The sequence below is a fragment of the Eublepharis macularius genome, chromosome 4 (assembly GCF_028583425.1).
Source record: "Eublepharis macularius isolate TG4126 chromosome 4, MPM_Emac_v1.0, whole genome shotgun sequence".
Taxonomy (NCBI): domain Eukaryota; kingdom Metazoa; phylum Chordata; class Lepidosauria; order Squamata; family Eublepharidae; genus Eublepharis; species Eublepharis macularius.
Genome location: NC_072793.1, coordinates 49,955,116 through 49,967,213, shown reverse-complemented (window position 1 = coordinate 49,967,213; position 12,098 = coordinate 49,955,116). Strand labels below are relative to the sequence as shown.

Here is a 12,098-nt window from a genome sequence, read left to right as displayed (position 1 = left end):
AAAACTCTAACCACACTGGCTTTCAAGAGGGGGCTGCTACTTGCTGCTGGAGTGGGATGGGGGATGGTGAAGACTAGAGGCTAGACAAAGGTGGGTGAGCAGAGAAGGAAGCAGGAAAAGGGAGAGAGGCTGTGGGAGGCAGTGAAATGGAAGAGGACATGGTAGGGAAGGGAAAAATGAGATGCCTCCCACAAGTCATTGCAGGTCTCCACTTGTATATAACTGTTTTTGAAACCACTGAGCTTATGAAGTTATTCTGAACTCATCAATACTCTGCAACCATCACACATAGGTACTTGTTCCACACAATCAGTGGTTCGAACGTCCCTTAGCCAATTCCAAAGAAGAGACAGATGCAGAGTCCTATGGAAGAAGCAAGTCTGCTATGTTTATTAAACGTGGAGGAATGCTGGCTACATGGAGAATGAAGAATCACATGTGCACCACGTTCATCAAAGTTACAGTGGCTTTGCAAGATGTTTTATGCCTTTTGGCTCATTACAGTATTGGGGTTCCATTGGTGCAGGCATAATTATGACCCTCATTGGCTTGTCTAGGGGGCCACCTCTAATGACCAGGTGACCACTTATTGGAGGAATAACTTTGGTCAACAGCTTAATTACAATATTTCCCAGTTAGCTTTGCTTATCATTTTAGTGCATTGTTTTATCTTCTCAGAGAACATCTCTTTCCACTCCAACACTTTCCCATTCATAGAGCTTCTCTTTATTCTTCACCAGCCTGATAGTGTAACTCTCTGCCAATGGCGCCAGAGTGTCGCTTCGGCAACCTTGTACCATGCAGGCAGAGATTGCTCCCTTTGAGTCTTATGGGAGAGCAGCCCTTTCCCCTCCTCTGGAATGTGCAGGAAGTTACTTTCAGTGTATGCCATTCTTGCTAGGGACTTCTCACAGCCTTGGGAGGTTCAGTTAATCTAATTAGGAGGAACGCAAGCCCATTCCTCCCACTGAAGGGTGTATTGCTCCCTTCTTTGTCCCGTGTCTAGGGACAGGTGTTCCAGATCCTCCCATCTGCAGCTGGCTCTTGTCTACTTTCAATTATTCTTGTGGCTACATGCAGTCTCTACTTACCAAGAAGTGGGTTTCCCTTATCGATTTCTTAGCATAGCATAATCTGAGTACAGGTGTGGTTTTCTTTGCAGCAAGCTTTACTTGGTAAGCATATCTATTGCCCTGGGCTATTCCCTGCATGTCATGTGTTTCCAGTGTTAGCTTTTTGCATACTACAATAGTACCTGGGAACATCATATAATTGCATAAAGATAGTAATGGCACATAAGATATTCCAGTCCATAGAATCCATTTCCATCATACTTATAAATAAATTCTTATTCTCATTAAGCAAAATTACACCTTTCTTGCTACTACAGGTGTTCAATTGCCTAACATGTTTAACTATTTATTTTCCCGCCCTTCTGCCAAGGACATCAGAGCAGCGTACATGGCTCCTCTTCCATTTTTATCCTCATAACAACCCTGTGAGATATATTTGACTGAGAGAGATTGACAGACCCAAGGCCACTGGCAGTGGAATCCTGGGCGGAGTTTCTTCCGTCTGAACCAACTGATTTCATTTCAGTGGAATAGTCTGAGGTTATTCTGTATGGAATTGCACTGCCAGCTGGGATTTGAATCTATATCTCCTAGTTCCTGATCTGACACTCTAACCACTTCACCACACTAAGTTTTCACTTAGCTGTTACCAATTATAGCCATTGTGAATGATCTCTGTACTTACTTTATTTTGCATTTTTAAAGTTGTAAAGGCTGTATCTCTTCCCTTTAACATAAACTTCTCAATTTATTTTTGTTCCCTGTGCCATTCTATTGGTGTACTGGAATAATTAGTCTGTAAGGAGTGGTAACTACCTCATTTCGATTCTGTTGAACTGTTAATTGTCTGTTCAAGAGCTGATGATGGTACAAGGTTCCAGCATGAACTTCTTCACTCTTGAATTTCTCTGAAGACTCAAAAGTCTTTTATATTGCTCCCAGGGTCAGTGGTGTAAAAGTCTGCACTCTTTTTAAGCCATTGGTTCCAATGATTAGATATCTTTGGACTGGACATGCTTTCCTCTTGCTTAATTAGAGATGGGCACGAACCAAAATACGAACCAAAATTCATGATGAACTAGGCTGGTTTGTGCTTTGCGAACCAGCAGTTCATCAGATCCCATTTCTGACAAACTGCCACAAACTTTAAGCTGGTTCATTTGGTTCATTTTTTAGTTCATCACTGCAGACAGCCTGGTGCTGATCAATGTTTCCTAGGCAACAGAGGAAAGACTTCCTGCAGACCTTCTGCTGACCCGGAAGTGACCTTCTACTGGCCTGGAAGTGATGATTTTCTGACCTGGATGTGACGTTTTCATGAACCAAACAAACTGGTTTGCGAACGGGGGGGGGGGGGGCAGGTTTGTGAAAGTTTGTGGTTCGTGAAATTTGACGAACCACAAACCATATGGTTCTTTTTTTTTCCGGTTCGTGCCCATCTCTACTGTTAATTATCTGGAGAATATAAAACCAAAATTAAAGGAAATTCTAATATCTCATGAACCAGTGGAATGTGCTTTCATCTTCTTCATTCAGACAGACGATAGTGTTCTTGCAAGCACGTCTGCATACTCAGTAGTTGAGTTTCAACACACAGAATGAAGTCATCCATTTCTGAACAAAAGCTATAATAATTGTCTTTGTATTTTCTTCCTTTCTAGAATTACAACAACAGCTGCCTGTATGATGGACCTACGAAGATACCCCCTGGATGAACAAAACTGCACTCTAGAAATTGAGAGCTGTAAGAACTTTCTGTTAATCCCACTTGACTGTATGTGCAAAATGATTCAAATGCTTAACCCTTTTCCATCAACAATTAACTTAGCTGTTTCTGTGTCTGATGACACTTCGTTCAATCCTTGTAAATGCACAAAAGAAATCTAGCTTTCCAGATGGATGAGTAATTTATGGCACAAGGATTTGAGGAACTTGGTTTTTTCTGTATTTATTGGACAGTTTTAAAAGTCTCACTCCAGTGCCTTTTGGAGTTCATTTGAGGAACATGAGTGTTTACTATCAACTCTTTATCCCTTTGTGCTGCTTCACAGCATAGCTATTTGTCTCCGGTTTAAGAAGAGTTTAGATTTACCACTGCAGTTGATGTTGTATGCCCTGTACAATTGTGATGGCAGTAGAATATGTGCTGATTTTAATTATTACTTCCTACCTTTCCATTTCGATTCATAATATTTGATCTTTTGTGTCGTTACAAATTTTACATTTTCTATACCAGCACATATAGTTCTTATATCGGTACATTTTATATACTACAACATATACCAGGATTCAGTAGAGTACTGTTTGTGGAATATCTTTGCCTACTTCCATTTCATGCTGCCCCCATGGCTTTCTAAGAATAACTTTGTCTACTGAATAATTTTGTGAATGCACATTTTAAACTGAGGTACTTTCTAAAGTTAAGATTGTGTTTCGTAAGTGGTTTATAGGAATATATCTCTTTTGGGACACTGGTTTCCTGCTATTGCTCAGAGCTGCTCCAGATTTCTGTAAATTGTTCCATGAAGAATAGCCTATGAAACCTAAAGATCCCAGGATATGGTTGGAGCAAACTTAACATATTCCAGGATAAAGATAGCACTGCTGAATTAAATTGTGTATAGCTAGCTATCTGCAGTTCCTCCAGATTATCCATATTCTGATAGATAAAGCTTGTCACTTCCTAATGATTGCCAGATTGGGGACCCTGGATTGGGTAAAAAAACCCTACTTGCTTATCTTAAAGATAAATTAATGAGAAACCAAAGAGAATTCCTCTTTTGAAAGAAGAAAACTGAATAAGAGGAACCAATTGCTATATCTAAAAAGAAAATTTTAGAAAAAGAAATTCCACCACCCCGTAAAAACCCCAGTTATTAGTTAATGCTCTTTGTAAACATGTTGCATTTATTATTTGAGGAAGATTTTTCTTTTCAATTCATGCTTCTTGTTCAAATAAAAGTGCTGATAGATATAGTGTGAATCCCATGACCTCAGGAATGTTTCTAGGAGTTGGAAGAGACTACAGGAATAAACAGAAAAATCCATGGTCTGTGCATGGATGGTTGGTTACAAGCTATTATTTCTTTGTAACCCCAAATCTTTACTCTAGCTTTCGCTATTCAGTTCTCTCCTTGAAACTATGTCTTCATAGGTAGACCACCAGCAAATATTTGATTGGTTGGGATTTGTTCAAGTGGCTTCATATCTCATGTTTAATATCTATTTTAAGCATTTCATGTTTGTAGTATTTGTGTAAATACTATGGCCACTTTTGCTTACTGAAAATATATTTAGGATTAAGTCCTCGTTAAAGCATTGCTACAATTTATCCTAGTATCTGAGTAGCAAGAAAGAAAAGCCAAGGCATGCAATTATATTAGTACAGAATGTGACCTGGATTATACAGTATTCTCTGGTTGTTTCCAATACAGTGATAATGACCGAGAATTAATAATGGCATATTGAACTATTAGGGAGAAGGAAATTTCCTTTCCGTTTATAACTCCTTCTGAGGGAGTGCTTGCACAATCTATAAGATATATTGCCAGCTTTGTGTGTTTTATATATTATCAGCACGATGGAACACCTTACATTTCATTTACTTTGGTACTAAGTAGCTGTGCGTAAAGGGAATACAATAGTTTCCAGGTAGTGGAATTAGGTTATATAGCAGCTCTAAAAATGCCTTTTACAAAGCACATTTAACAATATATAAAATATAACTGAAACAATACTTGAAGCTGCAAAAATGGCCTTAAATCACTTTATTCTTAGTCTTACATAAAAATGAAAGACAACTTTACAAGAAAGCAAGTACAAAGAAAATAGAGCCTGTTATTCTGGATTTCAACAGTTCATTAGAGAACTCTAGAAAATAGAGTCTTGAGGGTCAAGGGGAAAACTGGGTGTCTGTACATTGGTAAAGTGTGATTTCGTAACAGTCAGTTGAAGACAACTTTTTTACTGTTGAAAAAAGATGAAAGGGTCCTCCCTGAGCATGCACAAAGACTAGGGCTGCCAATCCCCCACCCGGCGGAGGATCCCCTGCTCCCACGTCCTCCCCTCTGACCCCACTTACCGGGCCAGCAGGGGTGTGTGCCCCACGGGGCGCCCCCCAGTGATGCAGCAGGCCCGTGGGGGGGGGGCGATTCAGCCCTTTGGTGAGTGCGGGAGCACACACTGGGCCACCCTTTGACCCGCACACAGGAGTGCATGTGCTGCACGCATGCACAAGGAGAGAAAACAAGGTGTGCAGAGGGTGAATGCAAGGTTCCCATCAACATGGCCAGATCAAGCATATGCAAATAGGGAGATGTAGCAGGACATAGGAACCAACACCTCCAAACTCCTATTTGGGGCGGTGACCACAGCTACACCAGACCCCTTAGGCAGAAGGTAGGCATATCTGCTCATTTAATTTGTGAGACTTTCCGGTCTCCAGGCTCCCTGAGGTTGTACCCATGTACAGCTAGTGATAGTAAAGGAATGATGTTAATGAAGAAGAGAACCAAGTGTGTGCTAGGCAGCCATCTTTTTAGGCCTGCCAGCATCATGCTATCAACCAAGAGTTCACTTGCTTAATTGGCATTGCTAACCATGTGAAATTGGGGGGTAGAGATACAAGCTGTGAGAGCCAGTCACCCAAGGTGGAATCTCCAGGGAACTGGCAGTGGCCTGCAGGTGTTCAGAATTAACAAGCCAACACATTTTTTTCTAGCTAGGCCAAAACTAGGCCTGCAACAACTTACCAAAGTCCAGTAACTTTTAATAGGAGTACAGGGCTTGACTGAGCATGTTCCTTAGACCAGAGAAGGACGGGGGAGGTGTCTTTTGCTGTCATGGACTTCTGTCCAGGAAATCAGGATACATCAAGACTCCCACGTCTGTAACTGAGTGAGAAAGCTGCATACAATCAATGGTGGAAAGAACAATCCCAATTAGACTTTCCAGAGCGCATCATTTGCATCTTACCTGAGTTCCACTTCAGTTTTATATGAAAAAAAAATTATGGACAAAACAAATTTATATATGCATTTTTCTACCAAAGTGCAATATTATTAAGGTTAATGATTAAGAAATCCATATTACCACCTTTGTTTTGGATATTGTGTGATCCAGATTTTCATCCTTGCTGGTGACCTGGTCAGAAACATTGGTGAAATTATGCAGATTACTTGGCAGAGGATGCCAGAACAATTACTATTAATTTTCCTGTTTGTTACAAAGCAGTATGAGAGTCAGTGTGGTGTAGTGGTTAGAGTGTCAAACTAAGATGTGGGCCACCCAGAGATTTTCTGCTCAGGGTTTTTTTCTGTTTGTTCTTGCCCCATACTACTTTGGTTTTTCTCCTGACTTCCACCCACTGTATTAGTGTTTCCCCGACTTATGTATTCCTTTTTTTGCCTTCAGTTTTCACTACTTTTTGTGTGTGTTATCCCTGTGTTTTTAATGCTTCTTTTCAGATCACTTTTACCACAGTGTTTTTTTTAGGAGGCAATTTTGGGTTGCTTCTTTCTTTGAGTGGAAATACACCTGGGAATGCTCAAGTGCAGGATCTTATGTGTGGTCCTCAATTCATGTGCAGGTTGTTCTTGCTTGGTGCACATAAATGCCACTTTCAAGCGAGCTCCCTTTGTGTTACTGCATCTGCAATTGTGTCTGGAGGACAGAGCACAAATTCAGCTCTGTTTTTGTTGGGAGAACAAGTACTGTAGGCTCTTTTGACTTGCCAATTTGCATTTCTTTAAGGTGTGAGGAACTGTCAAGATCTGCATTTCAATGAATAGATGTGGGAAGTGGGGGAAACTGGGATACTTTTAGCAGTTGAGGAGAAACTGATAATGAATGCGTGAATGTATTCATGTGGAGCAAATTGAAGTGTGACTGTGCAAACGAGTGCATGGAAAGTTGGAGGGGGGACATGTGAAATGAGGTTCACTTGATCATCCCTAGGTACTTGATAACATGTATTTCCATCCTTTGTGTGTGATGTTTCTTTTGGTTTTGTTTCTCCCACACAACTCCAACTCATTTTTTTATGATTGATCTTTCTTTATGATCATCAGTGCTCTCTGCTCTTCCCCCTCCCTTCTGTCCTTTTGCAGCTTTCTGTCGCTTGCTTTTTTGTGCAAGGAGCAAATGGCAATTCTCAAACGTTCACATTTACCAACTACCAGAGAATTACCATTGAGACAATTCTTATACCTGAGCATTAATCTACTATTGAGCAGAGAATTGCCATTGTGGCAGTTCTTATGCATGAGCATTTATCTACTACAGAAACGTCATCGTGGTGATTCTCATTCATGAGCGTCCCCTTTCTTGCTTCTCAGAACCCTGAAGGAGCATGATTGGGAGGCATCACACTGGGGTTCATTTTCATCTGGTTAAGCCCTTGGATGGGTTCCAGTGTGATTATTTGGGCTACTTCCCATGCAGCTTGGCAATTTCTTCTCTCTTTTATATACCCCCTCCCCCCACCATTTAACTCCCTGCTTCGAAACTGAAAAGCCAAATGAAATTTCCAGGCAGTTTGCAACATTTATGATTCGTTTGTTTTTTGCCTTTTGTATTTACATTTCTTCTACTGTTTGTTTTAAAAAAAATTCTCTCTTTTGCCATCCCCCCTTTCCTATTTTAATTCATTCTTGTCAGCTGCCTGCTTTGAGTATGGCTTGTATCAAGGGCAATGAAGAGTCATTTTATGCAGAGGGGATTTGGAGGGGGGAGTAAACTCTGATGTGAAGTGGGGGGGGAGGTGGTGGCAATGTGGGAGGAAGAGTGCTTGTTGGAACAGCTTGCCCTTTCTGTGTGCACACACAGAGACATTCAAACAGAGCATTCACCGTGGTTGCCCCTCCCTTGTGCTTCAGGATGGTTGCACAGAATTGGAGTTTGTTAGTGGTTCACAACCCAGTGAATTCATGAAGAGCTGGCATTCAGGCTTTTGACTGTCCCCACTCAGCCAGTCTCCCTCTCCTTTTAGAGTTTGGCAAGAAGTTCGGCTTGGAGCTGCCAGAGGATCCACAAAGTTTCATTTTTCTCCCCACCAATTCCAGAAAGGGGGGGGGGGAGGCTGAAGGCAGTGAGGGGAGGAATCAGGACGTTTTTCTCCCCTCAGCTTGGTTGATTTTTTTTAAATTAAGCCCTTAAATCCCTACAAGCATGTGTACAACATTTTAAAAGGGTGTGTGCGCTGTGATGCTGCTCCTGACACTGATGACTACAGGTTCCTCACTCGAAGAACCTGATTATTTAAGGCCTGTGCAGAAAAAAAAAACGCATTCCACAACTGTAAGAATGCAGAGGGAAGGCAGACATGCAGAGCAACTGTCTGCACACTAGGGGTGTGCAAGGAAAAAACTTTCGGCTTTCTTGTTTCGGGATTACCCGAAACAAGATTCTCTACCGTTAAAGCCGAAAGCCGAAACAAGAATCTCTTTCGGGATTCGGGATTCGGGATTCTTTCGGCATTCTTTCGGCATTCTTTCGGGGTTTTTTTTTGGGAAAATGCCTCCGTCTTTCAGGACGCCTGGAGGAGGCATTTTCCCACCGAATAAGCCCAAAATTGGTGGGGACCTTCCTCTAACCCTTCTCTAACAACCACCCAAGTTTCAGACAGATTGGACTTTGGGGGGCCATGTTATGGCCCCCCAAAGCAGGTCCCCCCATCCTCCCATAAGAAAGCGAAGGAGCAGCATATTGTTAGCATGCTGCTGCTGATCTTTCTTCATTATTTCCTATGGGGAAAAAATGAAGAGGCAGGCTTCCTTTGCCAGGGGTGGCATTTTGCATGCAAAATGCCCCCCTACCCTCAGGGGCCCTTCTCCCACCCCTCCTCCCACCCCCCACCAAGGCTCAGCCTGCTCCCACTTGGGGGGGCCATTTCATGGCCTCCCCAAGTAGGTGCTCTAATCTCTACCACTGACAGCTGGGGGAGGCTTGTGTTGCCAGGGGTGGCATTTTGCATGCAAAATGCCCCCCAACCCTCTGGGGCCCTTCTCCCACCCCTCCTCCCACCCCCCACCAAGGCTCAGCCTGCTCCCACTTGGGGGGGCATTTCATGGCCTCCCCAAGTAGATGCTCTGCTCTCATCTCTACCACTGACAGCTGGGGGAGGCTTGTGTTGCCAGGGGTGGCATTTTGCATGCAAAATGCCCCCCAGCCCTCTGGGGCCCTTCTCCCACCCTTCCTCCCACCCCCCACCAAGGCTCAGACTGCTCCCACTTGGGGGGGCCATTTCATGGCCTCCCCAAGTAGGTCCTCTCAGCCCCTAAAGTCCACCCCTTACAGCCCCACACAAACCCAATTCCCCCCCCCAGCTGCCACACACAGACCCAAATCCCAACATTAGCCCCTCACAGACCCAAATCCACCCCCACCTGCCCTACACCCATAACCCCAGGAACAGGCTGGCAAAGGCCAGCCCTCTCCCTTTGTTCCCTATGCTGGGAATTTCTAAACTCTCTTTCCCTGGGCAATTCTGCACAGCCCAGGGGTGCCACAATGGTGGGCACACTTCTGAGTGCCAGCTGGTCCCTGTGAAAGAGCACCTGAACCACAGACACCCTCCCTCAAATTCCCCCACCACCTACAGAGATGGCTGGCCAGCCAGCCCCATTGTTCCCTATGATGGGAACCAACTGCACAACAAAGAATAAAACAAGAACAACACAAAATAAAGTTTTAAAAAAATTATATTCTCCCTTCCAAAGTACAAGTAGGCAAAGCATTATGACACATTACACCAGCAGTCCCCCACACAGAAAAATTAAAACAAAACTCACTTAACATCAGAGAATCACAAAGCATGATTCCTGTCAAAAACACTTTATTTCTTGAACAGCTTTAGGTTACACAGCAGGGGGGAACACCAAAGGGCATGGCAGCACTATCTTACACAAAAATAACACAACTCGCTTCACATTAAAGAATCACCCCAAAAATTGCTGTCAAAAGCACTTTATTTCTGTAACTGCTTTAGGAAGGCACCACAGAGCAGGAAAGCAGTGTACTACACAAAAATAACACAACTCACTTCACATCAGAGAATCACACAAACACAATTGCTGTCAAAAACGGTGAAGTGGGTTGTATTATTTTTTGCAGTACATTGCTATCATGCCCTGTTGTGCCCTCCTACTGTGTAACCTAAAGCTGTTCAAGAAATAAAGTGTTTTTGCCAGGAATTGTGTTTTTGTGATTCTCTGATGTTAAGTGAGTTGTGTTATTTTTGTGTAAGATAGTGCTGCCATGCCCTTTGGTGTTCCCCCCTGCTGTGTAACCTAAAGCTGTTCAAGAAATAAAGTGTTTTTGACAGGAATCATGCTTTGTGATTCTCTGATGTTAAGTGAGTTTTGTTTTAATTTTTCTGTGTGGGGGACTGCTGGTGTAATGTGTCATAATGCTTTGCCTACTTGTACTTTGGAAGGGAGAATATAATTTTTTTAAAACTTTATTTTGTGTTGTTCTTGTTTTATTCTTTGTTGTGCAGTTGGTTCCCATCATAGGGAACAATGGGGCTGGCTGGCCAGCCATCTCTGTAGGTGGTGGGGGAATTTGAGGGAGGGTGTCTGTGGTTCAGGTGCTCTTTCACAGGGACCAGCTGGCACTCAGAAGTGTGCCCACCATTGTGGCACCCCTGGGCTGTGCAGAATTGCCTAGGGAAAGAGAGTTTAGAAGTTCCCAGCATAGGGAACAAAGGGAGAGGGCTGGCCTTTGCCAGCCTGTTCCTGGGGTTATGGGTGTGGGGCAGGTGGGGTGGATTTGGGTCTGTGAGGGGCTAATGTGGGGATTTGGGTCTGTGTGTGGCAGCTGGGGGGGAATTGGGTTTGTGTGGGGCTGTAAGGGGTGGACTTTAGGGGCTGAGAGGACCTACTTGGGGAGGCCATGAAATGCCCCCCCCCAAGTGGGAGCAGTCTGAGCCTTGGTGGGGGGTGGGAGGAAGGGTGGGAGAAGGGCCCCAGAGGGCTGGGGGGCATTTTGCATGCAAAATGCCACCCCTGGCAACACAAGCCTCCCCCAGCTGTCAGTGGTAGAGATGAGAGCACCTACTTGGGGAGGCCATGAAATGGCCCCCCCAAGTGGGAGCAGGCTGAGCCTTGGTGGGGGGTGGGAGGAGGGGTGGGAGAAGGGCCCCTGAGGGCTGGGGGGCATTTTGCATGCAAAATGCCACCCCTGGCAAAGGAAGCCTGCCTCTTCATTTTTTCCCCATAGGAAATAATGAAGAAAGATCAGCAGCAGCATGCTAACAATATGCTGCTCCTTCGCTTTCTTATGGGAGGATGGGGGGACCTGCTTTGGGGGGCCATAACATGGCCCCCCAAAGTCCAATCTGTCTGAAACTTGGGTGGTTGTTAGAGAAGGGTTAGAGGAAGGTCCCCACCAATTTTGGGCTTATTCGGTGGGAAAATGCCTCCTCCAGACGTCCTGGAAGACGGAGGCATTTTCCCATAGAAAAGCCGAAAGAAAGCCGAAAGAATCCCGAAACGTTTCGGCTTTTTTCTTTCGGCTACCCGAAACGTTTCGGCATTCCCCGAAACGTTTCGGCATTCCCCGAAAGAAGCCGAAACACTTTTGTTTCGGCATTCTTTCGGCATTCTGAATGCCGAAACGCACATCCCTACTGCACACCAATTCCAATCCTTTGGGTATAGACTGCTAACAAAATCGTAAGTTGAGCATGCCAAAAGGCCCCCAGGTTTGAATCCTTACTCTGCTATGAAAGCATAGTTGAATATCAAGATGGTAACTGCAGCTTCTCCAGATTTTGACACCTTTAGTTGTTTGTTTGTTTCCATATTCTGATCAGTCACCTTGTTATTACTTGTTATACCTCCACTTTATTTATCTACTGGACTTTTGTCCTACCTTAGGAGATCATGGTGATCTCCTCACTGTTTTGTCCTCACAACAAGCCTGTGAGGTAGGGTACGCTGAGAGAAAGCAATAGACACAAGGCCAACCAGTGAAATTTCATAACACAGTAAAACTTGAACCAGTATGACGCTCTAATCACTGCAC

At 43.9% G+C, this 12,098-nt stretch overlaps 1 protein-coding gene across 2 annotated transcripts in view; it reads left to right on the top strand.

Moving 5' to 3' along the window:
* The window catches only part of GABRB2 (gamma-aminobutyric acid type A receptor subunit beta2), a 161,811-nt gene that overhangs the window by 88,506 nt on the left and 61,207 nt on the right, over positions 1 to 12,098 (top strand). For both annotated transcript variants that reach the window (XM_054977308.1, XM_054977307.1), the window contains exon 5: positions 2,735 to 2,817. In XM_054977308.1, the coding sequence (XP_054833283.1) occupies positions 2,735 to 2,817 (83 nt within the window). The remainder of the gene's footprint in view (positions 1 to 2,734; positions 2,818 to 12,098) is intronic.